The 16,597-nt window shown below is 42.5% G+C and overlaps 1 protein-coding gene across 2 annotated transcripts in view; it reads right to left on the reverse strand.

Moving 5' to 3' along the window:
* Positions 1 to 545: 545 nt before the first annotated feature.
* med12 (mediator complex subunit 12) overlaps positions 546 to 16,597 on the reverse strand; it is a 153,935-nt gene continuing 137,883 nt past the window's right edge. The window contains exons 42-44 of one of the 2 annotated variants that reach the window (XM_068047477.1): positions 10,204 to 10,401; positions 9,506 to 9,587; positions 546 to 6,979 (exon numbers count right to left, since the gene is read on the reverse strand). In XM_068047477.1, coding sequence (XP_067903578.1) covers positions 6,942 to 6,979; positions 9,506 to 9,587; positions 10,204 to 10,401 — 318 coding nt within the window. In that variant the 3' untranslated portion in view covers positions 546 to 6,941. Of the gene's footprint in view, positions 6,980 to 9,505; positions 9,588 to 10,203; positions 10,405 to 16,597 lie in introns of both variants that reach the window. The other variant, XM_068047476.1, reaches the window with a different exon arrangement.

The raw sequence follows: 16,597 nt of genomic DNA on the forward strand, positions 1-16,597 counted from the left end.
GGAGCATTAGTCTGGGCCTCTGAGTTACTAGATTACTATTCTGGAATACTGTCCCGTGTGCTTATGAGAAACATGCACTCCAAATCATGCAACAGAAACTCTCCATTATGTGGATTTTTCATTAGATTGGCTTGGACAAACTTAAGCAGGATGATGGGATTCTGCATCTGTCAGTCAATTATCCTAAGAAAACAAATATGAGCGGTTAACATGTTTACTCTTCCTAAACATTTCACTGGACGTACAGGTACCAATGCTTTTCTGACGGTGATGTAGTCAGTAAATGGCTGTTCAGCCCCAGAGTGGCAAACTACAGGTCATAATAATGATTTCCTCACACTGGTGAATTCACAAGTTTAGTTGTATAGCTTTCAGCAGTAAAATCATGTCCTTTCAATAAGGTCTCATAACTTAAAAAAGCAGAAATGTTGATCGTGACAAGGAAAGTTACCCTCCTTATAGCATAGATTGCGTCATTTGCAATTAATGAAAAATGTAATGCATGCAAAAAGTCTTAGAAAGAACTGAGACCCAGGTTTTCTGATTCATTTGGTCATCTTCATCATGTTGACCAGTGTTTGTGTTTTATATATAAAAACAGCACATGTACAATTATTTTTATACATACACTATCTTGAATGTTATCTTTTTACATCAGAATTTTCTTAAAGAAACAAACAAAGCAATTACCAAAAATGTACATAATTTTTAATATGTGGGTACAGTTTTACAAACCAAGATAGAAAGTATTTTTTCTGTACACTGTGACTATTCTTTTCTCCACCTGGCTGACTCTACATGTGTGGGAGAGGATGTTGTTACACATCACTTAGTTACCTGTTCAATGAATTTCTTCAGCAACAGGTACTTGGGAGAGTTTTCTGTCACCTTCCTCTCCCCCCGCACCCTTATAGATATACTCAATTTCAGTAGTTTATTTCCATGATACTTAAGTCCCAGATTGCTGTTAAAAGCACAACGTGCTCTGCACGTTGTGCCTCTTCTTGTACCCGCAGCTTTCTAAAACAAAATTTCTTACATTAAAATTACCTTTGGAATGAGTCAAAGTTCATGCAAAGGTGAAGATTTGCATTGAGTGAGTGGAAATTATAACCCATAACTATTAAAAAAAAAAAATAAAGATAAATCATTGGGTGGAAAAACTGCAAATTGCTTTTGTGGGTTAAATTCAGAAATGCTTTGGGGTGCCAAATAAGAATTTTCAAAGTCGTGATGCCAGTAACTGAAACTTAACTTCGCATTTATCTTAACTTGTACTTTCTTTTGTAGCCTTATTGGTAAACAAGCTGTCTGCTAGTGGCAGCTGCACAATTAGTTAATTAGGTGGTTAGTTAGAACTGGTCAGCCGGGGGTGACTCAGCCCTTTGGATTTTTTGCTTGTACAAATGCAGGAGACTTTTGCTTGTGCACAAATTCCAGCTCGGAGGACTGCTTTGACAGAATATTTAACTTGGGAAATTTGGTGAGTGAGAAGAGGTGTTGTTCTGGTCTTTTGCAAAACAAGGAACAGTCCAAATGAGGAAGCGAGAGACACTGCAATCGGGGGAGTAGCTGGCAAGTGTTTCTAGATAGTAGTCGAGAAAGTAAAAGCATGGCAGGGAACCTCAGCACCACGCAAGTCACATCCTGTGCCATGTGGGAAATCCTGGACAACTAGGAAGTGACAACTGCTAGAGCAGCTTGAGCGGCAGCTGGAGTCACTAGGGGTATCCGCGAGGCTGAGAGCTTCATGGATAGCACATTCTGGAGGTGGTCACCCTGCATCTTAAAAATGTACAGTAAGAGGGAATGGGTGACCTCCAGAAGGACAAGGAGGACCAGGCAGATAGGGAAGGGATCCCATGAGTGCACCTCGCTTTCCAACCAGTATTCAGTCCTGAATATTGGCGAGCGTGATGGTTCCTCTGGAGAATGCAGGCGGAGCCAAGTCCACGGCACCATGTGTGGCTCAGGTGGGGGGAGGGCGGTGTGTGATGAAGAGCAGTAGTGGAAGGGACTTTACTGGTGAGAGGAACAGACAGGTCCTTCTCCAGCTGCAGATGTGACACCAGGATGGTATGTTGCCTCCCTTGTGCTAGGATCAAGGATGTCATTGAGTGGCTGATGGACATTCTGAGGGGGAGGGTGAACAGCCAGAGGTCGTGGTACATATTGGCACCAACGACACAGGCAGAAAGAGGGATGAGGCCCAGAAGGCAGAGTTTAGGGAGCTAGGAGAGAAATTGAAAAGCTGGACCACAAAGTTAGTAATTTCCATATTACTCCCAGTGCCATGTGCTAGTGAGTACAGAAATAGGAAGATAGAGCTGATGAATACATAGCTGCAGAGATGGTGCAGATGGGAGGGCTTTAGATTCCTGAGGCATTGGGATCGCTTCTGGAGGAGGTGGGACCTAGACAAGCCAGACGGGCTGCACCTCAACAGGATCGGGACCAATATCCTCGCAGGGGGTTTTGTTAGTGATGTTGGGGAGGCTTTAAACGAGCTTGACACAGGGATGGGAAACTGAGTTGATTTAGAGTGGAGAGAAGAAATGTTGAAAATGGAAAGCAGAAAGTTAATAAGCATATTTGGAAGGCAGAGGAAACAAAGGCTGGAAAATAGACAACAGGAGAGTTTGGCAGTGCTATATGGTATATACACTTCAATGCAAGAAGTCTAGGGAATAAGGCAGATGAGCTGAGAGCACAGGTTGAGGTGTGCGAGTATGATATTGTAGCTATTAATTAGACAAGGCTGAAAGGAGGAGAGGATTGGCAGCTCAACTTTCCTGGTTACAGAGTTTTCAGACAAGATTGAAAGAGGGATAAAAAGGAGGGGGTCGCAATATTGATTAAAGAAACAATTATAGCTGTGAGAAAGATCATCAAATGAGATCATATGGGTTGAACTGAAGAACAAAAAAGGGGTAATCACACTACTGGGAGTGTACTATACACCCCCAAATAGTCAGAGGGAGCTAAAAGAGCAAATATGTAGGCAAATCGCTGAGAAGTGTAAAAACAATAGGGCAGTCATAGTGGGGGATTTCAACTAACCTAATATGAACTGGGATAGAATTAGTGTGAAAGGCACAGAAGGAGCTGAATTCTTAAAATATATTCAGAAAAACATTTTTAACCAGTATGTAGCAAGCCTAAGAGAGAGCGTGGTTCTGACTTAGTTTTTGGGAATGAAGCTGGGCATGTGGAAGGGGTTATCAGTTGGGCAGCACTTTGCTAGAAGTGATCATAATTCCATGAGATTTAGGGTAGTTATGGAAAAGGACGAAGATAGACCAGGAATAGAATTCTCAATTGGGGAAATGCTAATTTTACTAAGTGGAGATAGGATTTAGCTAAAGTAGACTGGAAATAGCTACTTGAAGGTAAATCAATGCCAGGTCAGTGGAAGGCATTCAAGGAAGAGATAGCTAGTGTTCAGAGCAAGTATGTTCCCTTAAAGAAAAAGGGAAGGACTAACAAATCCAGAGCTCCCTGGATATCAAGGGGCTTAAAGGAGAGGATAAAGAGGGAAGCTTATGACAGGTACCAAGGGCTCGATATTGCAGAACACCTAGGGGAGTATAAAAAGTGTAAGGGCAAAATTAAAAAGGAAAGTAGGAAAGCAAAGAGAGGGCATGAAAAGATCCTGGCAAGTAAAATCAAGGAGAGCCCAAGGATTATTTTTATAAATACATACAGAGCAAAGGATTACTAAAGAAAGAGCAGGGCCTAATAGGGACAATAAGGGTAACCAGTGTGTGAAGGCGGAGGACATTGGTATTGTTCTTAATGAATACTTTGTCTCTGTTTTCACAAAAAAAAGATGATACAGGCATTGCTATCGGGGAGGAGGAGTGTGAAATATTAGATGAAATTAACATTGAGAGAGAGGAAGTATGAAGGGGTTTGACATCTTTGAAAGTGGATAAATACCCAGGCCCAGACAAAATGTATCCTAGGCTGTTACGAGAAGCAAAAGAAATGGCAAAGGCTCTGACCATCATTTTCCAATGCTCTTTGGCTACAGGTGAGGTGCAAGGGGACTGCAGGATAGCTAACATTGTACCATTGTTTAAAAAGGGGGAAAGGGATAGACCGACTAATACAGGCCAGTCAACAAACCTTGGTGGTGGTAAAATTAATGGATAAAATTTTGGGAGACAAGATAAATTTTCATTTAGAAAGACATGAATTTATCAAAGACAGTCAGCATGGATATGTTAAAGGTATGAGGGTATGGTTGTGTCTGACTGACAAGATTGAAATTTTTGAGGAGGTAACAAGGAGGGTCGATGAGGGTAGTGCATTTAATGCAGTCTATATGGATTTGAGCAAATCTTTTTTGATAAGGTCATGAAAGTAAAAGCCCCTGGGATCCAAGGCAAAGTGGCAAGTTAGATCCAAAATTGGCTCAGAGGAAGGAAGCAAAGGTTAATGGTCGATGGGCATTTTTATGACTGGAAGGCTGTTTCCAGTGGCGTTCCGAAGGGCTTAGTACTAGGCCCTTTGCATTTTGTGGTATATATCAATGATATGGACTTGAATGTAAGGGGCATGGTTAAGACGTTTGCAGACAATACAAAAATTGGGCATGTGGTTGATAATGAAGAAGAAAGCTGTAACCTGCAAGAAGATATCAATGGACTAGTCAGGTGAGCAGAACAGTGACAAATGGAGTTCAATCCAGAGAAGTGTGAGGTAATGCATATGGGGAAGGCTAACAGGGCAAGAGAATACACAATAAATGGATTTGTGTACATAGGTGGCTGGACAGGTAGATAAGGTGGTCAAGAAAGCATAAGGGATACTTGCCTTTAGTAGCCAAGGCATAGAATATGACAGCTGGGAGATTGTGCTGGCAATGTATAAAACACTAATTAGGCCACAGCTTGAGTACTGCATGCAGTTCTGGTCACTGCACTATAGGAAGGATGTGATAGCACTAGAGAGGGTAGAGAAGATTTACGAGGATGTTACCTAGACTGGAGAATTTGAGTTATGAGGAAAGATTGGATAGGCTACAGTTGTTTCTTTAGAACAGAGGAGGCTGAGGGAACACCTAATTGAAGTGAGTAAAATTATGAGGAGTGTAGAGAGTGTGGATAGAAAGGCCCTATTCCCTTTGGTTGAGAGATCCATAACAGGGGGGGCTTAGATTTAGAGGAAAAGGTAGGTGGTTTAGAGGGGATTTGAGGGGAAATCTTTTCACATATGGGTGGTGGGGATCAGGAGCTTACTGCCTGAAAGGATGATAGACACAAAAACCCTCAGAACATTTAAAAAATACCTGGCAATGCACTTGATATACTGTAACCTACAAGTCTATGGATCAAGTGCTAGAAAGTGGCTGGATGGCTGGTGTAGAAATGATGGCCTGAATGGCCTCCTTCCATGCTGTAAATTTCTATGATTCCTCAGTTTAACCTTATCCCTAGCTAGCGAATTTTGGTAGCTCCATACTCATACAATAATACAACTGATGATTCAGCTGTTCTTCTCTAGTTATAACTTTTGTTCTCAACCAGTTGAGTTGTGTTAGCAAATGGTAGGAGCCAACAACTAAAGCTGCAAAAGAATTTTCGAAGAGCACAGAACAACTGCAATACTTCATAGACTACTTTGTCATTCTATTACAAAGGTCTTACTTTCACTGGACACTCTGAATTCATACAAAGCACTGGGTGTGGCATGTTTACTCTCTCAATAACTAATAGTACTTGCAAATCAGCAGACTGAGAGATGCTGGCTTTTCCCAAATTAACCAAAGAAACAACAATAAGCATATAATGTAGAAAAAATGCAGTGTCAACATAAGACAGCTCTTCACCATCATTTTCTCCCCAGCACACAAACTAATTCCAATAGCTCACCGTGCAATCCAAAATATGTATTCGGAATGACAAGTGAAGACCTAAATGAAAATCATTTTGCACTCACTCTCTTGATGTAAAAAGGTCAAAATATTTCTCTTCTCACTTTGAAAAACTGGCCTTTTTACTGGTATGCCAAGGCCACATATTCTGGTTTCTGGCTCCTGATCATTATCCAATGATCCAACCTGGAAAGTGCACTTGTTTGGACAAGATCAAGCTTGGCTATGATGCAACATGTGGTTCAGCACCCAATGTACAAGTTCACATAAAAAGAATGTTTACATGGAGAGCTACCAACGTGTTGATGGACCTGTGGAGTCATACCCCAACAAGTGATTTCCAAGCATGAGGAGAAAAAAATGGTTACTGTAACTCCTTGGGTTCTTTAGCTTTAAGAGCATCAATATGAAACATTAATGAAAACAATTAAAAATAAATGTTCACAGAGTGCTTTCTATGTATATACACAAATGTATATATTTATATATATATATATATAAATATAAAACATACATATATATGTAAAAAAAAAACAGCACTGGTGCAACTGCTGGAAGAGTCACAGTTCCACTAACAACATGAGCTCCTATGAATCTCCATCATTGGCAACTAGCAGAGCTGCATGGAAGTTTACAAATTGTGCTGGATCGCTCTTCAGGTGCAAGGTCCGTGACAACTTTGTTAATTAAAAGCACATCAGCGGAAGTACTGTTGAGCTCAGATGTCCACTGGTTCAGTCTTCCTGGTCTTCTCATTGAAGATGACAGGATGGGATGGGACAGAGGAGGAAGATTGGAAAAAATATACCAGCATCTCTCAGCTCTTTAAAGCTGAAAAATAATTCTTCTAACCATGAATATATACGCATTGAGAGCAACCTGTTAAATATGTGAGGAAGTGGTCAATTAAGAAGCCAGTTCCACTGGACAATCAGTAACCCTGTGTCAAATGCTGCAGTTTCAATCAAAACAGCAACATTCCTTTGGAGAATAGTAGACAGAATCTAGGGCAGGCCAAGTGGTAAGCAGAGAAGACTTTCTTTTATTTCAGGAGACTCTGCTATTAATAGTATGGGTTTGCGTTCTTCTGTGGCTGTGAATCTGTTGAATCAAAATAACAAACATGAGTATGACTCAAATATCGGCAAATCACCTCTCAAGAAACAGCTGCCATACTGGACCCAGTGTCAGAAGGAAAGAAACCTTGCCAAAGAAAGCTTATGTGCAACTGTTGAGCTCATTTATTCTGTCAGTTTGGCTTCATTTCTAAAGATAAACCACCACACCCCATTCCTCTCCCAAAGGAAGACAAGACATTTATTACAAAGGCAAAATACTGTGGATTCTGGAAATCTGAAATATAACTAGAAAATGCTGCAAATGCTCTGCAGGTCACAGAGCATCACAACATATATTATGGGCTCCTCGGTGTTCTCTACTGCATTAAGTTGTAGGCTGGTGCCTGCAAATTCCTAGCTGGGAATGGTTTCATATCTCAGCTAAGTCATCAAGGCAAGCACTGAAGAAACGAAAAGCACAAACAAGCAAATATCCTGGGCTTATCTCATGCACCCATCAATACTGGTTACGGCAGGGCAGAAGGGAGAAGATTACTCCTAGTTTCTTCTCAAAAGCTGAAATTTTCATTGATGGGAGAACCTTAGCTCACTTAGAAAACTGTGGGAAGGGAATGAAGCACATACAAAGATTCATAGTCGGTTTTGTTAGAAGGATTCCTGGTTTATGACATCTTCATGGAATAGACTTAAACAGCTTGGAACAAATCCATCTCAAAAGTGTCAAGAAGAATTAAGTAATTAAACCATTTAAGCATGTCAGCAATTCATCCACTTTACCAAATATGTACTGCTTAGCAAATAGGGTGTTCCTACACTTTATGTAATATCTGCAACTACAGCTTTGGCAATCCTACCTGTTCTAACATCTCGCTCAAAGTTAGAGCTTGGCAAACAGCTTTATCACTGACTTAATTTTACAAACTTGGGCACACTGAATTTAATCAGAGAAAAATGTAGCTTTCACTGAATGATAATGTCGGACTGAGAATTAAATGTGCAAATAATATACAACTTATAGGGCTAAGTATTATTAAACTTGAAGTGAGGTCTGAACAAACTCCCTGCTGTACTTATGCTATGTGTGAGAATGCAAGTATTTAGTTGGAGCAAATCATCTGTTATTCAGTGCATTTCTCTACCTTCTGCAGACCATGTGTTTGACATTTATTTGGTATTTCCCAGTGTCTCACTTTTTGGTTTTGAATATTTCTGGATTTCCAGAAGGCATTTGATAAAAGTCCCTCATAAGAGACTGTTAGCTAAAGTTGAAACTCATGGAACTGAAGGCATATTATTGACCTGGTTAGGAAATTGGCTGAGCGGCAGGAGACAGAGTTGAGATAATGGGCAGGTACTCTAATTGGCAGGATATGACTAGTGCTGTCGTGCAAAGATCTATGCTGGGGCCTCAACTATTCATCATATTCATTAGTGACTTAGATTATGGAATAGAAAGCCAAAGATCCAAATTTGCTGATGACACAGAGATAGGCAGCATTGTTAGTGTAGATGAAAGAATAAAATTACAAACACATGTTGATAAACTAAGTGAATCGGCAAAACTGTGGCAAATGGATTTCAATGTAGGCAATTGAGAGATCATCCACTTTGAACGTAAACAGGACAGAACAGGATACTTTCTAAATGGCTAAAAGCTAGAAACCATAGAAATCCAAAGAGACTTGGAGGTCCGGGTACATAAAGCATGTTAGGAACAGGTACAGAAGGTAGTCAAAAAGGTTAATGGAATGCTGCCTTTATATACAGAGGACTAAAATACAAGGGGATAGAAGTCATGCTTAACTATAGAAAGCCCTTTTTAGATCACATCTGCAGTTCTGGGCACCACACCTTAGGAAGGATATACTGGCCTTGGAGGGATTGCAGCATAGATTTCCCAAAATAATATCTGAACTCCAAGGAGAGATTACACAAGGAGAACTCCAAGCAGAGCTGCCTAACCGGAGTATTTCCAGCATTTTCTGTTTTTATTACACAAACTAGGGCTGTTGTCCCCAGAATTTAGAAGGTTAAAGGGTAATTTGTTTGTAGTTTTAAGGGGAACAGATCGGGTAGATGGAGATAAACTATTTCCGCTGGTTGAGGAGTCTAAGACTGGGAGGCACAGTCTAAAAATTAGAGCCAGACCATTCAGGAGTGAAATTAGGAAACACTTCTACACATAAAGGGTAGTAAAAGTTCAGAACTCTTCCTCAAATGGCAATTGATGCTCAATCAATTGTTCATTTTAAATCTGATGATAGATGTTAGTTAACCAGAAGTATTAAGGGATATGGGGCAAAGGCAGATATAAGGAGTTAGGTCACAAATCAGCCATGATCTCACTGAACGGCAGAAAAGGCTTGAAGGGCTAAACAGCCTAGTCCTATTCCTATGTTCCTATATGAGGAAAGGTGGGTACACTGTTAAAGGGGCTCTGGGTCACAGTCTGAATAGCAGAATATGATGTACTATTTGTCCCCCATTGGCTCTATTTGTTCCCCATTATGATAAGCATATCTAACCAATGGAAGTACATTAACCTTACTTGAAAGCTGCTGTTGCAATTGTCTGACCAGTGCTGCCGTCTGCTGCTGCTGCTGTGTCTGCTGCATTCCTTGTCGCTGGAACTGAAGAAAAAATCATTAAAACATGCTGCTTTTTCACTGTACCATCTTTTTAGGATAGGAACTTGCTGATTATTTCAACCTCATATTTGTTTTCTCACCATAATCATTAATTCAATTTCTCTCCCAGAAACGTATGCAGCTTAGTTGCCTTGACAAAATGAGGATCCTTCATGTGAGCCTCAAAAGTGTCAACAGGCTTTTACATCTTGGGAACACAAAATCTCATCAACACATACACATTTTCCAGCAGGTGTCAATGTGACCAGGAGCAGGAATCCTGGTGGATGACTTGTCTTCTTAGTTAAGGCACTCCAAGAGCAATAGCAATGCCCCAACTAGTGCTGTAGTTGAGATTAGTAAAATCAGCACAGAACAAGGTTTGAACCTGTATCCATTCTGGTTCCGCTAGTAGTTAGGACATAGGAACCACGTCTTTGGAGGAGGGAAAGGGAAAAAAAGGAAGACCCAAGGGCCAACTCAAAAGATTACTTGGCCATCAGTGTGTTTACTAACTTAATTCAAATAATAAATTATGGTAGATTAAAGCGTTACACTTGCTTCTGAAAGTAGAGATCATATTGCTTCAATATCATAATCAGGGTATAATAGAGCTTACCATGGACTGCTGGGGTGGGATGGCCTGCATTCCCAGTGTCTGTGGTTGGGGTTGGGCCTGCTGTTGTTGCTGCTGCTGCTGTTGGACCTGCTGTTGTTGTTGTTGCTGCTGCTGTTGTTGTTGTTGTTGGGCCTGCTGTTGTTGTTGCTGTACCTGCTGCTGTTGTTGCTGTTGTTGCTGTACCTGCTGCTGCTGTTGCTGCTGAAAAACATACACCACCAATTCAAGAACTTTCTTTTTGCTGAGAGTAGTTAAAGCTTTTCCTGGGATTCAGTTCCAGTATATACCCACAATTCTTTGTGGTGGTGGGGGAAGAGTGGATTGGGTGAAGATGAAATCTAATCTAGAATGATCTGAACTTAACCAGTATTTTGAGAGTTTTAAACTTGAATAGCTCAAAAATGTGTTTTTTTTTAAAAAGTGAACTCAAAGAGGTGGGACTGAGGATTTTCAGAATGGTAAGGAAATAAATAGGGTAAAGAAACAGTACAAGAATAGACGGTGGAAATCCAAAACGTCTTCAATAGGGATATCAACAGTAACCAAGGTCATCAGAGGAGTGGTGGGGCCAATTAGGGACAAAATTGGAGATCTATTGATGGAGGCAGAAGGCATGGCTGAGGTACCAAGTAAGCACTTTGCACCAGTGGTACCAAAGCTATGTTAACAAGGAGGATGCCAGGATTCCGGATGAGATAAAAATAAAGATGAAGTACTAGAAAAGTTGGCATTATTCACAGCAGATAAATCACCCAGCTCAAATGGAATGTATTCTGGGTTGCTGAGGGAAATAAGGGTGGAAATTGCAGAGATGCTTGCCTTAATCTTCCAATCCTCCTTAGATACAGACGTGGTGCCAGAGGACTGAGGATCACAATGTAACACCCTTGTTTAAAAAAGGGGAGAAGAATAATCCTGTGGGAGACTGGGAATTCTGCGGCGAGTGACTCACCTCCTGATTCCCCAAAACCTGTCCACCATCTACAAGGCACAAGTCAGGAGTGTGATGTAATATTCTCCACTTGTCTGGATGAGTGCAGCTCCAACACTCAAAAGCTTGACACCATCTAAGACAAAGCAGCCTGCTTGAATGGCATGCCATCCACTACCTTAAACATTCACTCCCTCCATCAGCAGCACACTATAACAACTCGCCAAGGCTCCTTCAACAGCACCTTTCAAACCTGCAACCTCTACCACCTAGAAGGACAAGGGCAGCAGATGGATGGAACCCCACCACCTGCAAGCTCCCCTCCAAGTTACACATCATCCTGACTTGGAACTATATTGCCATTCCTTCACTATCACTAGCTGGGTCAAAATCCTGGAACTCCCTCCGTAACAGCACTATGTGTGTATCTACACCACATGGACTGCAGCGGTTCAAGAAGGTGGCTCACCAACATCTCCTCAAGGACAATTAGAGCTGGGCAATAAACACTGGCCTTGCCAATGATGTTCATATCCCAAGAACAAATTTAAAAAAAATTACAGGCCAATCAGTTTAATATCGGTGGTAGGGAAGCTTTTAGCAACAATAATCCAGGAGAAAATTAAAGCCACTTGGACAAGCATGGACTAATAAATGAGTGCCAACATGGATCTGTTAAGGGCAAATAATGTCTAACTAATCTGATTGAGTTTTTTGATGAGTAACTGAGTGGGTGGATGAGGGCAATGCAGTTGAAGTCATGTACATGGACTTGCAAGGCATTTGATAAAGTACCACATTTTAGGCTGGTTAGCAAAATTGAAGCTCATGGGATAAAGGGGGCAGGAGCAGCATGGATACAAAATTGACTAAGGAATAGAAAACAGAGCTGTGGTGAATATGTGTTTTCTGGACTGGAGAGAGGCATCCAGTAAAGTTCTTCAGGATACAGTACTTGGACCACTGCTGTTCTTGATGTACATTAATGACTTGGATTTGTGGGTGCAGGGCACAGTTTTGAAATCTGCAGATGACACAAAATTTGGAAGTGTTAATGATGAAGATGATAGTAATAGACTTTAAAAAGACATAGGCTGGGATGGAATGGGTGGACACATGATAGAAGCATAAAAGACTGTGGGATCCAAGTGAAAGTGGCAGGTTGGATCCAAAATTGGCTCAGGAAGCAAAGGGTAACGGTTGCCAGGTGCTTTTGCGACTGGAAGGCTGTTTCCAGTGAGGTTCTGCAGGGCTGAGTACTAGGTCCCTTGCTTTTCGTTGTTTATATCTATGATGTAGACTTTAGAAAGGAGCATGATTATAAGTTTGCAGATGATACAAAAATTGGCCTTGTGATTGCAGAAAGATATCAATAGAGTAGACAGGTGGGTAGAAAAGTGGCAAACGGAGAGGCAATGCATTTGGGGAGGGCAAATAAGGACGGCAAAGGAACACAATAAATGATAGGATACTGAGAAGAACAGAGGAAAAGAAGGACCTTGGAGTGCATGTCATGCTATGTTCAGGTATCTGTGGACAATTAGATAACATGGTTAAGACGACATACGGAAAACCTTCCTTTATCAGCTGAAGCATAGAATACAAAAGCAGGGAGGTTATTCTAGAACTGCAAAGAACACTAGCTAGGCCACAACTAGAGTACTGTGTACAGTTATGGTCACAGCATTACAGCAAGGATATGACTGCACTAGATAGGGTACAGAGAAGATTTATGAGGATGTTGCCAGGAATGGAGAATTTTAGTTATGAGGAAAGATTGGATAGGATGGGATTGTTTTCTTTGGAATAGCAGAGGCTAAGGGAGATTTAATTACAGTATATAAAATTAAAAGGGGCTTTGATAAGAGTGGATAGGAAGGACCTATTTCCCTTAGCAGAGAGGTCAATAACCAGGGGGCAAAGTAATTGGTAGAAGAATTAGAGGGGGGGCTGAGGAGAAATGGATTTCACCCAGAGGGTAGTGGGGTCTGGAACTCACTGTCCGAAAGAGTGGTAGAAGCAGAAACCCTCATCATATTTTAAAAAAATACTTGGATATGAACTTTAAGTGCCATAACCTACAGGACTACAGACCAAGAGCAGGAAACTGTGATTAGGCTGGATAGCTCTTTTTCCACTGGCACAGAAATGATGGGTTGAATGGCCTCTTTCTATGGTAGATGAAATTCAATGCAGAAAGTCAGACATTTTGGCAGGAAGAATGAGGAGAGACAATACATGCTAAATGGTACAATTTTAAAAGGGGGTGCCAGAAGAGACAGACACACCTGGGATGTTTGTGCTCAAATCTTTGAAGGTGACAACATCGGTTAAGAAAGCATATGGGATGCTGGGCTTTATAAATAAAGGCAAAGAGAACAAAAGCCAGGAAGTTATGCTAAACTTGTATAAAACACTGGTTCACCCGCAGCTGGAATATTGTGTCCAATTCTGGGCACTACACTTTAGGAAGGACATGAAGGCTTTGGAGAAGAGACAGAAGAGAATGGTTCCAGGGACAAGCAATTACAGTTACATGAATAGACTGGAAGTGACTGCAGCTTTGACAGTAGCGGAGGTGTGGGAGCGAACTTACAGCTGGGAAGTCAATTTCAGTTTTTGGTGACTGCAGCTTTGACAGTAGCGGAGGTGCGGGAGCGAACTTACAGCTGGGAAGTCAATTTCAGTGTAAGTTTAAAAGTTAATTCCCTTTTGTTTTCGGAGGACCAGGGGACTGCTGGGTAAGTAAAAACTATATATTTGGGTGGTGGCTGTACCCGAGACACTACACGTGTAGTGTCTCCCACCCACCCTCCTCCTCGAACCAAAAAAAAAGGACTCTGTTGTGTTGATAAGGTAAGCTTTTTATTTAAGAAGTTCTGTCCGTTGGATTGCTACCCTAACAAGTTTTGACTTTTTTTTTTTGGTTTTTCAGTAGATTTGTTGGGCATTTAGAATAGAAGGAATGGAAGTTAAGGCAGTTGTATGTTCCTCCTGCAGAATGTGGGAGGTAAGGGTCGCCAAGAGTGTCCCTGCTGACTGCATCTGCGGGAAGTGCACCCAACTCCAGCTCCTCGAGAACCGCGTTAGGGAACTGGAGCTGGAGCTGGATGAACTTCGGATCATTCGGGAGGCGGAGGGGGTTATTGAGAGGAGTTATGGGGAGGTAGTCACACCTCAGGTAAAAGAAGTAGGTAGATGGGTTACCGTCAGGGGAAGGAGGGGGAACCAGCAGGCAGTGCAGGGATCCCCTGTGGCCGTTTCCCTCAACAACAGGTATACCGTTTTGGATACTGTTGCGGGGGACGACTTACCAGGGGTAAGCAATGGGGTACAGGTATCTGGCACAGAGTCTGTCCCTGTTGCTCAGAAGGGAAGGGGGAAGAGGAGCAGAGCATTAGTCATTGGGGACTCCATAGTTAGGGGATCAGATAGGAGGTTCTGTGGGAACGAGAGAGACTCACGGTTGGTATGTTGCCTCCCAGGTGCCAGGGTTCGTGATGTCTCGGATCGTGTTTTTGGAATCCTTAAGGGGGAGGGGGAGCATCCCCAAGTCGTGGTCCACATAGGCACCAACGACATAGGTAGGAAGGGAGATGGGGATTTAAGACAGAAATTCAGGGAGCTAGGGTGGAAGCTTAGAGCGAGAACAAACAGAGTTGTTATCTCTGGGTTGTTGCCCGTGCCACATGATAGCGAAGCGAGGAGTAGGGAGAGAGAGGAGTTGAACACGTGGCTGCAGGGATGGTGCAGGAGGGAGGGTTTTGGTTTCCTGGATAATTGGGGCTCTTTCTGGGGTAGGTGGGACCTCTACAAACAGGATGGTCTTCACCTGAACCAGAGGGGTACCAATATCCTGGGGGGGGGGGGGGGGGGGGGGAGATTTGCTAGTGCTCTTCGGGGGGGTTTAAACTAATTCAGCAGGGGAATGGGAACCTAAATTGTAGTGCCAGTGTACAGGATGTTGAGAGTAGTGAGGTCAGGGATAAGGTTACAAGGACGCAAGAGGGCACTGGCAAGCAGGAACTTGGTTTAAAGTGTGTCTACTTCAACGCCAGGAGCATCCGGAATAAGGTGGGTGAGCTTGCAGCATGGGTTGGTACCTGGGATCTCGATGTAGTGGCCATTTCGGTGACATGGGTAGAGCAGGGGCAGGAATGGATGTTGCAGGTTCCGGGATTTATATGTTTCAGTAAGAACAGAGAAGATGGTAAAAGAGGGGGGGGTGTGGCATTGTTAATCAAGGAGAGTATTACAGCGACAGAAAGGACGTTTGAGGACTCGTCTACTGAGGTAGTATGGGCCGAGGTTAGAAACAGGAGAGGTCAGGTCACCCTGTTGGGAGTCTTTTATAGACCTCCAAATAGTTCCAGAGATGTAGAGGAAAGGATAGCGAAGATGATTCTTGACAGGGGCGAGAGTAACAGGGTAGTTGTTATGGGGGACTTTAACTTTCCAAATATTGACTGGAAATACTATAGTTCGAGTACTTTAGATGGGTCAGTTTTTGTCCAGTGTGTGCAGGAGGGTTTTCTGACACAGTATGTAGACAGGCCAACCAGGGGCGATGCCACATTGGATTTGGTACTGGGTAATGAACCCGGCCAGATGTTAGATTTAGATGTGGTTGAGCTCTTTGGTGATAGTGATCACAATTCGGTTAGGTTTACCTTAGCGATGGGCAGGGACAGGTATATACCGCAGGGCAAGAATTATAGCTGGGGGAAAGGAAATTATGATGCCATTAGGCGAGATTTAGGATGCGTAGGATGGGGAAGGAAACTGCAGGGGATGGGAACAATCGAAATGTGGAGCTTATTCAAGGAGCAGCTACTGCGTGTCCTTGATAAGTATGTACCTGTGAGGCAGGGAGGAAGTTGTCGAGCGAGGGAGCCGTGGTTTACTCAAGAAGTTGAAGCGCTTGTCAAGAGGAAGAAGGCGGCTTATGTTAGGATGAGACGTGAAGGCTCAGTTAGGGCGCTTGAGAGTTACAAGCTAGCCAGGAAGGATCTAAAGGGAGAGCTAAGAAGAGCAAGGAGAGGACACGAGAAGTCATTGGCGGATAGGATCAGGGAAAACCCTAAGGCTTTCTATAGGTATATCAGGAATAAAAGAATGACTAGAGTTAGATTAGGGCCAATCAAGGATAGTAGTGGGAAGTTGTGTGTGGAATCAGAGGAGATGGGGGAAGCGTTAAATGAATATTTTGCGTCAGTATTTACAGTAGAGAAAGAAAATGTTGTCGAGGAGAATACTGAGATTCAGGCTACTAGGCTAGATGGGATTGAGGTTCACAAGGAGGAGGTGTTAGCAATTTTGGAAAGTGTGAAAATAGATAAGTCCCCTGGGCCAGATGGGATTTATCCTAGGATTCTCTGGGAAGCTAGGGAGGAGATTGCAGAGCCTTTGTCCTTGATCTTTATGTCGTCATTGTCGACAGGAATAGTGCCGGAAGACTGGAGG

This window comes from Heterodontus francisci, chromosome 15, assembly GCF_036365525.1.
Source record: "Heterodontus francisci isolate sHetFra1 chromosome 15, sHetFra1.hap1, whole genome shotgun sequence".
In the NCBI taxonomy this organism is placed as follows: Eukaryota; Metazoa; Chordata; class Chondrichthyes; order Heterodontiformes; family Heterodontidae; genus Heterodontus; species Heterodontus francisci.